The sequence below is a fragment of the Chironomus tepperi genome, unplaced genomic scaffold (genome assembly GCF_022539635.2).
Source record: "Chironomus tepperi strain 1889 unplaced genomic scaffold, CSIRO-AGI_Ctep_v1 contig_123, whole genome shotgun sequence".
Classification (NCBI taxonomy): domain Eukaryota; kingdom Metazoa; phylum Arthropoda; class Insecta; order Diptera; family Chironomidae; genus Chironomus; species Chironomus tepperi.
The window spans coordinates 1,183,476-1,200,245 of NW_027226245.1; the positions used below are offsets into that span (position 1 = coordinate 1,183,476).

The 16,770-nt window shown below is 31.0% G+C and overlaps 1 protein-coding gene across 8 annotated transcripts in view; it reads right to left on the reverse strand.

Annotated features, from left to right (window-relative positions):
- Positions 1 to 4,426: 4,426 nt before the first annotated feature.
- Positions 4,427 to 16,770, reverse strand: part of LOC139087474 (insulin receptor substrate 1-like) — a 198,899-nt gene continuing 186,555 nt past the window's right edge. For 5 of the 8 annotated variants that reach the window (XM_070636282.1, XM_070636285.1, XM_070636281.1 and 2 more), the window contains 4 exons: positions 10,526 to 11,152; positions 7,977 to 8,325; positions 7,610 to 7,816; positions 4,427 to 7,458 (listed from right to left, as the gene is read on the reverse strand). In XM_070636282.1, the coding sequence (XP_070492383.1) occupies positions 4,452 to 7,458; positions 7,610 to 7,816; positions 7,977 to 8,325; positions 10,526 to 11,152 (4,190 nt within the window). In that variant the 3' untranslated portion in view covers positions 4,427 to 4,451. The remainder of the gene's footprint in view (positions 7,459 to 7,609; positions 7,817 to 7,976; positions 8,326 to 10,525; positions 11,153 to 16,770) is intronic. The other 3 variants (XM_070636289.1, XM_070636287.1, XM_070636284.1) reach the window with 2 other exon arrangements.

The following is a 16,770-nucleotide window of genomic DNA, read 5'->3' on the forward strand; positions in this document are numbered from 1 at the left end:
ATTTTACTTACCCTTCAGACATCGCACATGCCTTCAATTTGTTAGAGCAAGTGCAACAGAACATCAAGACAGAATAACAAACATTTACTCAGCTTTGCTTATTCCTTTGCAGGTTACAATAAAAATAGCTCCGCTTAATTTGTTTATTTTGTCTGAGTTTATTCGTGTGTTTTTCAATATAAAATAGCGATTATGTGTTTGTAATTAAAATTAATGCTTTTTTTTCTTCATATATATATTTTAAATGTCTTAATCTTTGTGTTTTTCACCATAGAATCACAATATTAGACGATGAATTTATAATCAACAATTTTAGAAATGAATTCACTGTTTTGAGATTTTATTGTGTAACATCAGAGAGATTTTAGGATTAACTAAAGTAACTTACTTACTTCGCTGGCCGTACAGATCAGTTGTGATCGAAGACCCGCCTTAGATGGACTTGCCTAAAACCAGTTCTTTCTCGGACTACCATTTGCCAATTTCTGATTTCAAATGCAGTACCATTTCGATCGACTAACTTCTTTCCATGAATTATTTGGCTATCTGCTTGACTTTTTGTCAAAACCATGCATAAGATACTGATTTTAAGACAGTGTTTCAAAAGCTTTTTCAATTGCAACACAGTTTTTAGCGATCCACTAGTGCAGTCAAACTACATGATTGAAAATTTTGAATCAGTTTGAATCTTTAAAATCAGAAATCTAGGCAAATTCGGTCGAGTCGATGTGAAAATTTAATCTTGCAGAATAAAATGTTTGTATCTTCATGTTTGCATTTTGAGCACACTTTGAACTAAAAAATACTGCAGCCCAGAGTTGACAGGCATTTGGAGTCCAAACTGCATAAAATTGCCTCCATATTTGAATCAGGACTAAATTGATAGATGCAGACCTATGCATGTAAATTGCAGGAACAGATTTGTGATTAGCGTATCCGTTATATAAAGCTGTCATAAGGACAATTTAAAGTTTAAATGGTTAGTTTGCTTCTAACGAACAAAGAGCATGTTTTAATTGTACAGAAAGACCACTACGGTACCTAAAAGCATCTCTTTGCTTATTCAGGCTGCTTGACTTTATGACAAAAATGTATTAACAGTGTCCACATGCCAATCTTTACTAAATTTAGCTTTTTATTCATTTTAAAAATACCCAAAGTATCTGAAATTTAAATTATAAATTTTAATTAAATTGATTTCCAAAAATATTTAAACAAATTTCCATTTTACATTAAGTATAAAGCCTGCGTTATTTAAAGAAATAATTTTAAAAATTCCACTCAACGAGATTATTAAAATCGATTCAGAATTTATAATTGATAATCAGTAACAGTAATGAAAAGTCGACTCATAAAAAAAAATTTAAAAATGTATATCAACAATTAAAAATCGATTTACATCCAAAAATCTGCTGTAAATTTCTTTAATGTGAAATTAAAAGCCTTTAATTAAAACTTCTGTGCATATTTTTTGTGAATATTCATGAATCCCGTTTAAAACGTGTTAATCCTGTTACTTAAATCAGTGAAATATTTAATTTGTGATGGTCGGTAGGAAGGAATTTTTGATGAAATGAGAAGCTTGAAAATGATTATGAATACATTTTGGTAATTTAAAAGCTATTTTCAACATATTTGCAGGAAATTGACTTGAATTTTCTTAATGGGCACTCATCGATCAAAAATCTGGATCAGACCGGTGTGACTTGATTTGCTTCCGGATTTAAAATGAATCGGCAAATGAAAGTCACGCTGTCTGATATCGGATTTTGGATCGATTAGCCGTTTAGTGCCCATTTAGGCAAATGTCATGCTCTCGAGAGTTTGATTACCTTAAACTCATCTCGTGATCATGCTCGCGATGTCCTTAGCTTGCTATGTGTGCTATTTGATTTTGTATGAAACAGTCGAAATCAGTACAGAGCTTGAGTCCTGATGTTGATTTCTAACTTTGTTTTTACGTCTAAAAATGAATTTTAAAAGAACTGCCAATTTTAGGATGAAGTATAGGCTTCATTTGAATCACTATTTATGCTAATGACCCCACTTATTGTTCAAATATTTACTTTAGCGAAGTACGCTGGTTAAACTGATCAATTGTGATCCTTAGACACCCTTATATGTCGCCAGAAACTGGCTTTATTGCTGACAATCGCTTATTAATTTCCAATACTAAATACAACACTGACTTCCAGAGGTCGAAGTCTGCACGAATTTTGTATGGAGTCAAGCCGAATCATCTTGACTTTTCTATTCAATATCCAAGTCAACTTTGAGCTCTGATGTCTCTTAAATGCAATACTTTCTTTGTTGCTCAAATAACAGACCAGCATATGGTCAGTATAAAGCCGAATTTAATGTGGAATTGACATTATTGGGTTTTAAAAAAATTTATTTAAGTGTTATAAGTAAAATGAATTAAATTTTAAATATTTATAAATGTAAATTGATATGTATTTAAAAACTTTGCATGTAATCATGAAGACAATAATGGATTTAAATGCAGTAATCTCAAAAAAATGAATTTTCAGAGCCATAGCTGTAAAAAAATTAAATTAAATTTTTTAATCCTGAAAATAACAAATTAAAATGCAATAAAAGTAAAGACAAAAATAAATTTTGGCATTCAATTTTTTAAATTATTTAAATTTTTATTGAAAATTTCAATTTTTCAAAAAAAAAAAACCTCAAATTGTGATTTTTTTTTTTAATTTTTTTTCTGTTTCTTAATTTAACATCATCCTTATGCACTATGTTATCATGTATTCATAAATGAATTAGTATACCATGAATAAACGTATTGGTTTCAAGTTTTTCAAACAAGAATCAATTTAGCCTATGATTATAATTCAAATTATCATCTAAGGTTGGTTTTTTCCTTTACTCTAAGAGTTCCCAAATTTAAACAATTTTTTTTTTTCAATCGCAAATCGATTTTCTGCTTAAATTTTTCTCTTTTCCTTAAACTAAACGACTTGATTTTATCATTTTTTAAGCTTATTTTCTATTTCCTCTTTTTCCACTAATAATTTAATCTAAATTTCCTTAATTTACTACATTAATTTACTCCATATTCATCCTTAATTTAATTTTTCATCTTTTTCTTCGTATAAAATAGGTAATAAGTTTCAGCTAAGTTATGGTACTTATTCATATTATAAAATCCTTAGTAATTGCATTGTGACATTTCATTTTTTTCACCATTTTATGGTTCAAAAATTTCATTTACTTAATGACAATTATTTTAGTTTTATTTTTTTTCTTTTTTTTTATTTCGTCCTTAAAGTAACTTCTGTTTTTAAAAAACTTACTTAATTTAACTAAAAACATTTTCATATTTTTTTTTTTTAGATTTTTTTTTTGCTGGGGTGAAGGGGTTGGGGTGGAAAATTGATTGAAAGTTTTTTTTATCCAAATTTTAATTTTTTTCCTTCAATTTTTTAATCAAAAGTTTTAAAATAAATTTGTCAAAATTTCAATTCTTTTTAGAAAAGTTTTGAATTTTTGTCAAATTTATTATCAAATTTTGTTTTTAATTTCTTCAAATTTTGTTTTCATTTTCTACAATTTTGGTAGTTTTTGAATTTTCATTTCGAATAATTTTGCCAAAGTTTTGAAACTTTTAATTTTGAACTTTTAAATTTTTTAAATTCAATTTTCAAATTCTAAAATTTCAGAAAATTCCAAATTCGTATATTTCATAAAATTTCAAATTTAAGTTTTATGAAAGATTTCAAATTTGAAATTTCAAAACTTTCAAGTTTGAATATTTTAATAAATTAAAATTCAAATTTTTAAAAACCTTTAAATTTTAAATTTTTTGAAACAAATTTTTAATTTTAAAATTTTTAAATCAAATTTAAATTTTTTATAGAATTTCAAATTTATTTCACATCAAAATTTCAAATTTAAAGGTTTTTGTAAATTCAATTTTAAACTTTTTAAGAGATTTTAAATTTTAATATTTTATAAAAATTCAAATTTAAATTTTTTTAAAAATTTCAAATTTAAAAATTTTATGTCGAAATTTTTTAAGTTTTAATTTCATATCAAAAAATTTCAAATTTTCACATCAAACTTGTCGAATTTTTTTCCATTAAATTTATCAAATCGTTCATATAAAAAAATTTAGTTTTGCCAAACTTTAAAAAATTCTCCTAAATTTAGAGATTTAGGGACTACAAAATTCCTCAAGTTTCATGAAAAAATTTCAAAATTTTTCACTTTCAATCAGTTTAATTTTCCACTCCAGCACCTCCATTCCTTTATCATTTTTCCATCTATTTTAGATAAATTAATTTACTTACTTTACAATTTTTTTTTTCTTCTTTTTCTCACAAATGTGAAGTTTTTTCAATGTTTTTTTTAGGCGGCAGTTTGGTTTCATAGATAAAAATTTCATTTTATTTCAGTTTCATTAATTTAGTTTTTTTTTTGTTGTAAATTTTCTTTTACTTTTTACTACCTGACTGGTTATTATTACTATTATTATTAGTTTGTTGCTGTTGAGCTTTCAGACTTTCTGACTTGACAAAGTCAATTTGAGCATAAGTGAAAGCTGGCTGAGATTGTTGCGATGAGGCTGATGATGATGACGATGATGATGTTTGCGGACTTGAACTTGTTGTAAAGTCCATTTTAGATCCGCTCGTATCATCAACATCCATTTTTTGTTGTTGTTGTTGAGCTAAATGTATTGGATTTGTATTACTGCATGGCGGTAAATCCAAACTTGCATAATGTAGCTCACGTTCTGATGTAACAGATGGTGGTCTTGATGTCATATGTACATCAGATGATACTGATTCAGGTCGCGATATTATGCTCATTGGCGAAGGTACTCCGGATGTTGTGTCCATCATAATATTTTTTAATGTTGAACTTGATGAACATTGACTTTGAATTTCGCATAGGGTTGAGGTTGATGATGAGGTAGAACTAAGCGCCAATCGTTCGCTATTTGCGGAATTAGGTCGATTTGATAAGAAGCCACTAGTGGAGCATTTTATTTTTTCACTATTTACAGAATTTGGACGCGATAAGCTTGGTCGCGCAAGTATTTCATAGCCAGAATCATTTGATGATTGTCGATGACCTTTCTCCGATACATGTCGCTGTAATAATGGATGATTTCTTAATGGATTTAAATCAGTGTCCTCAACAATTGGTTTAAAGCACGAATTACTAGTATTCAATTTCTCATGGCTTGATAATGATAAAAGTAATGATTTTTTTGATGATGTTACTGGTGGTATGTCACAATCAGATTGTTGTTGCATTTGCTTTGCAATTGGTGATGATGCTGCTTTAACCGGATTCATGAGAGCATAATCACCAGCCTCAACGGATGTATTATTATTATTGTTATTATGTTGAGGTATAATTGGTGTGGGTGTTACAATTTTTTGTGATGAGTTGATATGCGCGTTGGGCATACAATTTATGTAATCGTGATTTTCTGAATCCGGACTTAATAAAAAATGACTTGTTGCATTGGCACTTAATGATGATGATGCTGATGATGATGATGATTTTATTTGGACGGGTGTTGCAGCTAGATTTGGTTTCTTTGAAACTGGCTCACCGAGATTCATTACTGCATAGTCATTACTCAGTGTATCGAGTTGCTTCTCACTATTATTTGTTGTTGTCATGCCCATCGGCACAGGCGTTCTCGGTTCCTCCTCAATTATGTCATCTTCACTTAATTTTATTGTTCCTGTTGATCCATCCACAAGACATTTTCTTGGTAAATTTGTGTCATCGATTGGATCAAATTGTTTCATTGGACTGCCGGGTGAAAATGGAAATATTGTTGCTTGTGAACCAGACGGTGTACCAACAATACCACTATCACGACTATCACATCGTGTACGACTTATATTTGTTGTTCTTGTTGGACTTACGCTGGCTGTAATTTGATTATTACCAGCAAGTGGAAGGAACGCAGGTGGACCATTTTCAATACTACCAGCTTTTGATGATTTTTGAGATCTAGTGCTGCTACTGTATCGTTTATTTATTGTAATTGGCAGGGATATTGAACGGTCTTTTGCTGATGAACTTGAGTCACTTGTACCAGCACCATCGTTATTATTACTATAATCCATATTAATATACTCATCAGATGATGATGATGGATTATCATTGGCATTATTACGTGTTGCTGATTGAGTCTTCTTATTTGATTTCGTCCATGACATTTCCATGTAACCGTCAGGTACACTCGAACGTTTTGGAAGATCAACATCGGGTAGACTTTTATTGACTGGACTCATATTTAAATAATCATCAGATGGTAATTTTTGTGATGATAATGATGTAACAGATGATGTCATGCGGCTATTTCGATGATTATTTCTTGAGCTTATATCATAAGAACGTGGTGACATGTCCATGTAATTACTATTACTATTATTGTTGTTATTATTATTGTTAGTGCTACCAGTGCTATTGCTCGTTGCTGGCACCGAGCGTGGTGCACTCGCTGTTGGCGTTGTTAAAGCTTTAAGCGGTGAACTTGATAGACTTGTTGAGGTATTTGATGTTCTTAATGTTGTTGACGATGCTGGATTCATATCCATATAATCATTATTTTCACTTACACGTCGAATTGCTGATGGCTTCATATCGACATATGGACTCATACCAGCCGAGCAACTTGATTTGTTCGATTGACGTCCCGACATATTCATATAATTATCATTTGGCTTACTTGGAATATTTACAGGTGAACTTTTAATTGGTGTACTACTTGTATTTACACGTGTTAGACTTGAACCACTACTTTGACTACTAAAATCTATTTCCATTAAATCATCCATCTGCTCAAATGATCCATGTCCAGTCTTACCCAATACATTCGCTAATAATGGTGCACTTGATGATTTCTTATTTTTTGCATTATTATTATTACCACTTGTATTATTATTGATCTCGTGATGATTCATGGCAACAGGTGAATTATGTGATGATGGTGTATGACTACCGCTATGGCTTGTTAATTCAGCTCTTGATACTTTAATATTACGTGAACCAACTGAATAAGCTCGATGTCTTAAATTTGAATGTTCGGCAGCAACACGATCAATATGAAGTTTACGTTTCGTATGTTCAAGCTTACTACCAACTGAATACGTCCTTGGCGGTCTATCCAATAATTCATCATCTTCACTCGGTGTAAAACGTGCCTGTACCTTATCTAAATGATATTCAGAAAATCGAATATCCGTTGATGGTGTACCGGATGTAATACTGCAACTTGATGTCGCTGAACTCAATTCACCACCATGAATTGACATATGATTACTTGTTGGTTGCATATTCATATAATCTTCGGGATGTTGTGACATTTGAAGGTAACTATCGTGATTCGTGGCTGGATGCATTGGTACGTAGCCCTCATTGTCTTCTGCAAGACTTGAAGCACGACTATGTGCACCGGAGTTGACATACATTCTGTGGGAAAAATAAATTTAATTAAATTGCAAATTAGACATTGTTGTAAGCTATTAAGTGATTTATGTGGATTATTATAGATTTTGGATGTGACATCCATCTAGCATGCCACAATAGTCACTGTCTAGAAGATAAAATTTAATAAACTTACCCCGATCTATAATCACCAGGTGACATTGGCATGTATGCATTATGTGAAGGATCACCAGGACTACAGCTATATGGACTATATGGATGCATGTCGACATAAGCTTCATGTGGCGGTATTGGACTCTCCTTCCTTTGATTATGATTAAGAGAAATATTGTTATTCCATTTGTGCCAATTTGATTCATTTTCTTCAGGTATAGAAAATGAGCTGATTTTTTTTTGTGTGTCAATTTATTTTGAAATAATTTTCAATTTGTAAAGGATAATTTTTTTGTGTTAGTTTAATTGTCGAATAAGAATCATGTGTAAACTTCCATGTGGTCAACATGGAAAGCTTTCACATAAAAAAATAATAAATTTCAACTTACTTTTGGTAATCTCGCAAATTTCCATGCTCCTCAAGTGTCATTGAGTGTATAAATCCATCAGTCTCGTCAATGCTCGCCGATGAGGCATCACTTTCAGAACATGAAGGCGGACTAATTGGTGATGAATTGTTTGGTGGACTGTTACCATAACGTTGTGATGCATACGACATAGATACGGGTCTTCGAGGCGGTGGCATACTTATATTATTATTTATGGTATTATTGTTATTATTCGCATAATTTCCATTCTGTTGCGGTGTTTGTGAATGCGTTGGCGTCGTGTCACTCGTTGTTCGGATTCTTGTTAATGGAAAACTATCACATCTCTCACGTGTTGATGCTGATGAGCCTTTTTTTGGTGAAGAAAATTGAATTTTATTAGAATTTTTTATAAATTTATCTTAAAAAATTTGTTAATTTATATAGAAAATTTTAGAGAAACGAGAAGCACTTGCAAACATCACATGCAGACAAGTTGATTCATAACTCTTTAGACTATTGTCGTAGATCTTTGCAGATTTATATAAAAGGGTGTAAAAATTATGGTGATGAAAAGAAGTGCAAAAAAATAAAGAAAAAACAACAAATGTGAAATAAAATTTTACATAAATTAAATTTGATAATTTTAAATGCGAGCAGATCCCGAGAAATTGTGCCTTAAATAGCCCTATAACATTAAAGTCCATGAACTTTGCATAAACAACAATCAAGCAATAATCGTCGACATTGAAGAATACATTCATTAAGTCGTGATGAACTTGACACAAATTCAACAACATTTATACGAAAAATATTTAAAGGTTCAATCCCGAAAGAATGTCCCGAGCAATACCAAAAAAAGGGAAGCAATGAAAAAAAATGTTTAAATTCCATTTGGTGTGTAATGAATGATGTGAATATGAAAATAGAGCATGATGGAATGATTTATAATGTTATTTGCATTTTTTCATCATGTATATGTGTAAAGGCACGAGCTGAATAGTGTGTGCAGCATATGTCGATATGTCAAATCATCGTATGAAATGAAAATGGATGAGTAAGTAAAGAAATAAAAAAAAAAGCTGTTAGATGTGCAATAAGGTTGAGAAGAGATTCGTGCTCATATTGTATGCCACAGCGATATCATTGCGGCCTTCAAATATTTGCACTAGAATTTTATATAAGAAAAGCACACAGATCTATATATTTCGACAGTAGAGAGAGAGGAATTCAAGATTTATTGAGTTGGCTATCACCAAAGTGGCACTTTCAATGTTTTGATAGCAACAGCAACAACAAATAACATCAAAAAAGCTAGATTCTTGACAACAAACATATCACATTGATTTGAGTGCAGCGTCTCTTAACGTTGTCCATCAGAAAAATACAATTCTGATGTTTCGAGCCAAAAAAATATTTTTGCCTCTCATGCTTAAGTACTCAACTGTGGAGATTAGTAAGACAAATAATAGGACAACATTTTTGAATTGCTGAATTGTCACTTGAATATTTTTCTTTACTTTTTGTCGCTTTCGTTCGTTATTTTAGATTTTTTTTTTGAGTATTTGTTATTATTTAAATTATTGCTTATTTATAGAGAAAAGATAATATTATTGTTGGTGCATATTTTGCTGGATACTATGGATTTAAAATTGTGATTCTTTGAATTTTTAGGATGCTCTTACTTGAGGTTTACTTGGGTATACCCGCGCATATGGTACTGCGGTTTAATTAGTTGTTTATCTGGCTCTAGGGACGATATACCGAAATTGCAATCAATAAATTGGTCATCCTCAGATCCCAACAGACAATTAAGACACCCCAATAGCACAAATCGGTTAATAGATCATCAATCTTGCCCTAGTCTGGCTAGTGACACTTACGTAGTACCAGATAAGGTTTGAATGCAACATCACGTCAAAGTTATACCGACCTTGTGCTCGATTTTGGATTGATCGACCAAATTGTGTTATTCGGGATACTCGGCTAAGAGAGCATAATTATCTGTAACAGCCAAAGAGATCTCTTTTAGGTACCGTAGTGGTATTTATGTAGCATAAAATCATGCTCTTTGTCAGTTAGGCCATGAGAATGCTCCTTATCTGCTCGGGATTGCTAGTTGTGTGACTAGCTGTATGACTAGTTATAAGGAATCATACAATCCATACTTAATAGACTTAATAGGCCTCAATATTAAGAATTGGCAATTTTAACATAATTTTCATAATAACCACCAAATTTTGCACTAACTGGCAATGACTGCAAGCCCCTCTTTCCCCTCCCAAAGCAAAAATCTCATATTTCACACTTCGATGCCAATAATCCTAATCCCTCCCTCAAGCAAAGTACATTAGAAATACAACAAAGTATCCAACAAAAAAAAAGGCACCTTATTCATCCATATAACAATATAGACTTTTTATAACAATCTCATTCGTTTTTGTCATGTCGTGTAATACAATAAGTAATAGAAGTGAAGAAAGAATTTATAGCTAGCAACAGTTGCAAAAAGTACATAATATAATATGATAAATTTGGTTCTTGTGATTATTATTATTTTGGATACATACTCCTCAATGACGCCGTCATGACATTATGATGTTGGCGCTTTTTACGTAGTTGTGATGGCGATGAAGAAGCATTACTATTGTGCGATGAGAAATTTGAATTGGCAATTTTTGACAGCTGCTTCAAAATACTACTTCCACCATTATTAGATCGATAGCTATTATTATTCACAGCATCTATATTTTGATAATCTTCAATGATGCTCTCCATTGAATTGTTGTTCTGTTTTGATTCAATAATAACGCCACTTGATGTGTATGACGATGACAATGATGATGATGTTGTTGGTGTCGGTGATGTTACGGTTATCGTTGTACTGTGTAATGATGAATATTTTGTAAAATTTGGTGGTGATTGGGAGGTAAAATCAATGGCAGTCTCTTCTGTTAATGGTAACGATCTCGTACGATGATGCACAGGTTGAATGGCAAATCCTTTATTATTGTTATTATTATTACTGTTATTGTTGATCTTATTATTACTTATATTAAAGCTATTACTATTATTTGATGACGTTTGTGCTGTTGTCTGATTTGAATTAACAGCAAGAATTGAATTTGAATTTTGTGGCAATGATAATGCTCTTTGATGATAAATCATTGATGAGGACGGGGATGATGTTGACATAACTAAATATATCCAATAAAGAAGGAATATGAGCTTTTTACTTTTTCCAACTTTTCGCTTTTTTGCGAAATATTAAATTTATTTATTTGATTATAATATTCAATGAGTAATGGAGTTAATATGAATGAATGTTATGTTATTTCATGGCATAGCTATAAAAATGTTCTGAGAATAAAATGCGATTTTATTGCGAATTTTGAGGGGAGTTCCTTAAGTGATTTAAATAATTGAAGATCAATATTTGTGTTTCGAAAATGAATTACATTAGATTGAATGTAAACATTGATTGAAATGTAATGTAAGATGCTGTGACGAGGAGGTATGTGCAGTTTTTGGTGGAATGGTATGAGTCGGAGCTTGATGTCGACTTGGATTTTGTGAGGAAATGTCAACTTATTTGAACTGTGTTATGAATTATGATTTTTAAGAATTTATTATCCGATTTTCATAAGTTGGTTAGTTGGCCAAACTCTAGTTTCTGATTGGCGTGACTATGATCTGCTGCCGATTATGATTTAAATCCAGCACTAAGCTAGAATCACGCCAGTTTGCCAGATTTAGGATCAATTAATCGACTTGTAGTATTTGATTTGATTTTCATGTAAATTTTGAGATTTAAAATCCTTTTCTAAAGAAACTAGACTGACTCCAACAGAATTAGATCGAAATCAGCCGTTACATTGCCATCAGAGCAACTTTGTATCTTCTCATTAACAAGGCAACAAAGCGTTCAAAATTAAAAAGTCAATTCAGAACCAAAAATAATTTAAAATTGGATTAAGGTCAGCCAAAACTTTGCAAAAAGAGGCAAAAAGATTTAAAAACTAATTTAAATTTATTTAGCAATTTCCCACTCTTAATACTGTTATCAATCCTCGCCAGCATCATACCATTACTGCATAAGTGCACTCAACACTGTGTATAATTTAAATAATCATATATTGTGCACATAAACACAAGTTATAATGCCATTAAATTACAGCAAATTACAAGAATTTCATCTTTTGTTATCAATTAATGGCATATTTTTTCCGCAATTAATTCAAATTCCATAATTATGTCAGTTAATTGATTGAAACTCACACAACTCAAAAACAGTATTTCCTTTTCTCATTTTGCAATAAAAAAAGTGAATCGCATTTTATTCAATTTAATATTAAATTTTTATTTTGAATGAAAATGAGCAATTTTGTGAGTAGTAAGGTATGTTCCTTGATTTAAAATATACAAAAACATGTTCATTAGTTCGTTAATGCAATATAGCTGATTTTATGTATATCAAGCGACATGATTGTGTTATTTTTTGTTATTATTTCTTCTCAATATTCAATACTTTTATAATTATTATTATTATTAATATATTAATCATCAAATATAGGAGAAAATATAAATATGAATAAAATATAGCAACGAGATACGAGAACAGGAATTTTGTATAATAAATTTTATTTAATGTTAAAAATAAAAATTGTTATATTGGTTAAATGAAATGAATAAATGAGTGTGTATGAGCACCTTCCTTTATACATTAATTATATCTACACCAATTAAATTTATTATTTTTTATTCCATTATATAGAGCTGCTTTTATTTCTGTTGCTTGTTGGCTTTTTTTTTCAACTCTCTTCTTCCACTTTCATTTTAGCACTTTCAAACAATGGATGGGAGTTGGGTGAAGTTGGAGACCCTTGGGTTAGTTTATTTGGGAGTTAAGCATTTAAATTTGTAAGTTTTTGGTAAGTTTTCGATCATTTATGGAAGTATTCGGCCATTTTTGGTCAGATTTTAAAATTTCTAGTCAGTTTTGTAATTTTTCTGATACTTTCTTCGGTCAGTTTAGGAAATTTTCGGACAGTTTTTGATATTATTGTTCAATTTTGGACTTTATCAGTCAGTTTTGTTCATTTTCAGTCAGTTTTGAAAGCTTTCGGCCACTTTTTGTCATTTTCAGTCAATTTTGGACATTTTAGAAAGAATATTTGTTCTGTTTTGTTAATTTTCAGTCAATTTTAAATGCTTTCGGCCAGTTTTTGACACTTACAGTCAAATATGACCAGTTTCGGCTAATTCTAGATAATGTCGGACAGTTTTTAAAATTTTGGTTCAGTTTTGTATGCTTTCGGCCAGTTTTTAACATTTTTCGTCCAATTTGAAAAGTTTCGGACAATTTTGGATACTATTTTTGGAATTTTTGGTCAGTTTTGTACATTTTCGGTCAGTTTTGGATGCTTTCGGTCAGTTTTTGACATGTTTGGTCAGTTTTGTACATTTTTGGTCAGTTTTGTAAATTTTCGGTCAGTTTTGAATGCTTTCGGTCAGTTTTTGACATGTTTGATAAGTTTTGCATATTTTTTTGGTCAGTGTCTAACATTTACGACCAGTTTTTGACATTTCAGTTAGTTTCAGAAGCTACACAGAATGATTTTCCAAATCATCAGTCAATATCGCTGATTAATGCATCGAATAATCTCTAATCATCCATTAAAAATCATACACAGACTCAATCCAAGGGAAAATTCAATCCATAAGCAAAAGAAAAAAAAACCAACAACAGAGTTAGTGTTCGAGATACTTTTACAAAATTAAAAGTTGTAAATTAAAGCTTACAGGCTATAATGCACTTAGAGCACTTGACATACGCCATAAATCCTTATTATTAGTTTTTTAGCTCTCATAGCACTCGCAATGAGCCACTTTTTTTTATTCTAAAAGGATATTTTTTCTCCATTCTTCTCGTTATAATAGTGAAATGAAATAGAGTAGCACAAAAAAAAAACGAGAGAGAGATTGAACATGTGGATGTACTTTTTTTTTCTAATGAAAACCACAGTAAAATGTAATTTTAAGCTTCGTGTTTGACTAACGAGAGAAATTTTTTTTTGTTATGCATGTTGGAGAAAAATGTTTTATGTGGTAAAAGGCTATTGTCCTAATGGAATCAAACGCAGGAAAAATGTTCCTGGTGGTTTATTGCACTCGGATTTGAAATGGAAATTTTTGTCGCTTAACTTTTTTTTGGCTGAAAAGTTTGGAAATAATTGAGATTTTTTGTGAGTTTTGATGGTTCGATTTTTGAACTTCCGCGTGGAAGTAGGAAGGTACTTTTGATTTTTATGCAAAATTCAGAGCTGAATTTTCAAAATTTCATAACTTTTAAGCCATAAATTGTGAAAAATTCATTAAAATTCTGCGATAAAACATTGCATTTAAATTACAACACATGAGCACCCCAGATACATATCTACATAATTTTCAAATTTGTGGGACATTATTTCCCCATTAAAAAAAGTATTTCATTCCATCAACATCAATTATAAAAACTGCTGTTTTAAGTCAACTTGTTGTATAAACAACCTCATAATTAACTCCATAATTAATTAATCAATTAACATCGTCTGGACAACCTTAAAAATTATCAACATAGTTGCTGCAATTTACAGTCCAAAGTAAACAAATAATTTGCATTTAAAAAAAAATAAAAAGCCATAAATATTCACAATATTTATGAACTTAACAGCACATAAAAAATAATTTACATAATCTTGCAACTTCAATTCCGCTAAAAAGAAGAAGAAGTTTAGCACAATACAAAGTGTAATTATCAATATTTATTAAGTGAGACGTCGTGAAAAATAATATCAGTTAAAATTATGACCAAAACAGGCGCCAATGACGATTCAAAAAAAAATTCAATACCTTATCGCTCATATGAGTTCTGCGTGTGATTTAGTTTTATTGTTTAAAAAAAATAAATAATAATATTTATTTTTCATGTTCTTGGATTACATCACTGCCCATATATAATTTTTCCTCAACACAAACAAGTCTCAATATTGAGAAATAATTTTAGTTTTGCTGATAAGCCGAGTAACTTTTTTTTTCGATTTTTTTAGCATTGAAATAGTTTATTGACTTCTTATTCGACAGTGTGACAAACTTGCGTGAACCCATTTGAACCCCACACACATTGAGTTGTTCAACTGTGAATTGAATATTGTTTTTTAAAAAACAAAAAAAAAAAAATAATCGGAAGTGATGAAGAAGATGTTTGTCATGCATTAATTAAGGACATAGAAGCCATAGAAGAAATTGAATTTTTATGTTTATATTTCTGACTGACCGAGAAAGTCGACCAGGTGTGTTGGCCCATACATCCATTAAATAAAATTTCCTCAGAGATCGAGTGTGAAGGAATATTATTGTGTTGTTGTGTGTTTGCATGTGACCCGGCTTGTCTTTTTTTTTTATAGTCATGGCATGTTATATACCACCGGCATTAGTTGTGCGTGTGTCAATTGATCCATAAATAATTCTCATACACATGGGAGGATATAAAAAAGTTGATACATAATAGGAAATTGAAATTGAAATTTTTTTGTTGTGACTGGGGTTGGGGTAGTGTGTGGCTTGTAATTGGGATGTGAGATGTGGATCGGTGAGTTCTGGTTGAGTTTGGGGAAGAGTTGATAACTTGTATTAGGGAGATTGTAGAGGTAAGTAAGAATTTATGGAAGGAAGCTGTTGATAGAGACAATTTGGCACTTGTAATCGGAAATTGACAAGCGGTAGGCAGCTTTAGGGTCAGTTTCAGGCGACATCTATTTGAAATCATGAATCACAGTTGAGCTGTTTGTCCAGCGAAGTAAGTAAGTAATTAATCAAGAATTTTGAGTTTGTCTGTGTCTAATTGAGGATTTTTCAGAATTTGCAGGAACGTATAGGCAGCATAGGAAGCTAAAGTCGCGTGACATATCAAATGACATCTAAATTCAGCCATACAACTCAATTGCTAGCTCACAAACAGTTCAACATCCACCAAATGATACATTAGCTTCAAAAGAAGCTTCAACACGTAAAATACTATTAATCCAAATCAACTGCCATCTTATCCAGTGACTGAATTTCCCAAATTCCTTCTCATTCTGTCCCCAAACTCCCCAAAACGTCATCAAGTCAACAAAAAGCAACAAAAATTTATAATAACCCCCCTTTAAATATTCAATAATCTAAATTGATTGCAGAAGTAGCAATGCAGTCAGGACGTTAGACTGAATAAGAAAAAAAGAGAAATTTATATTTAAACACGAGACACAAATTGCAACAAAACTGCTTAAATGTATCGTAAAGAAATTTCTCTGTGCACTTTTTTTTTGGCTCTCACAGGAACATAAAAATGTTAAATTTATAAAACATTTATTTCATTCCGGATAATAAGAAGATTTGTTCACAACAATAAATCTGTTGAAATGCTGCATCTATTGTACCTGTAAATAGCAGTCATTGAAAATGGAGTGGAAATTGAAGGACTAAATAAAATAAAAAAATACCTCTCAGACATGTTTCGTCTTTAATACGACAACAGACATAATGGATTAGGTTATTTTTTTTTGTGTGCTGTGTGTGATTACCGTACATGTGAGATATGGATTGGAAGGCATTGAAGTGTTTTTGTTAGGAACAATTACTAAAACGACTTGTTGAACACGTCGGTAAACTAGAAAATGATTTTTATTTTTCATTTTATCTCAATTTTCAATTTGTTTTCTTGTTGTTCGATTGCTGTTTGATGTGCAGAATGTAGTGGAGTTTTTTTTGGCAAGTTTTAGATGGGCTTGTTAGA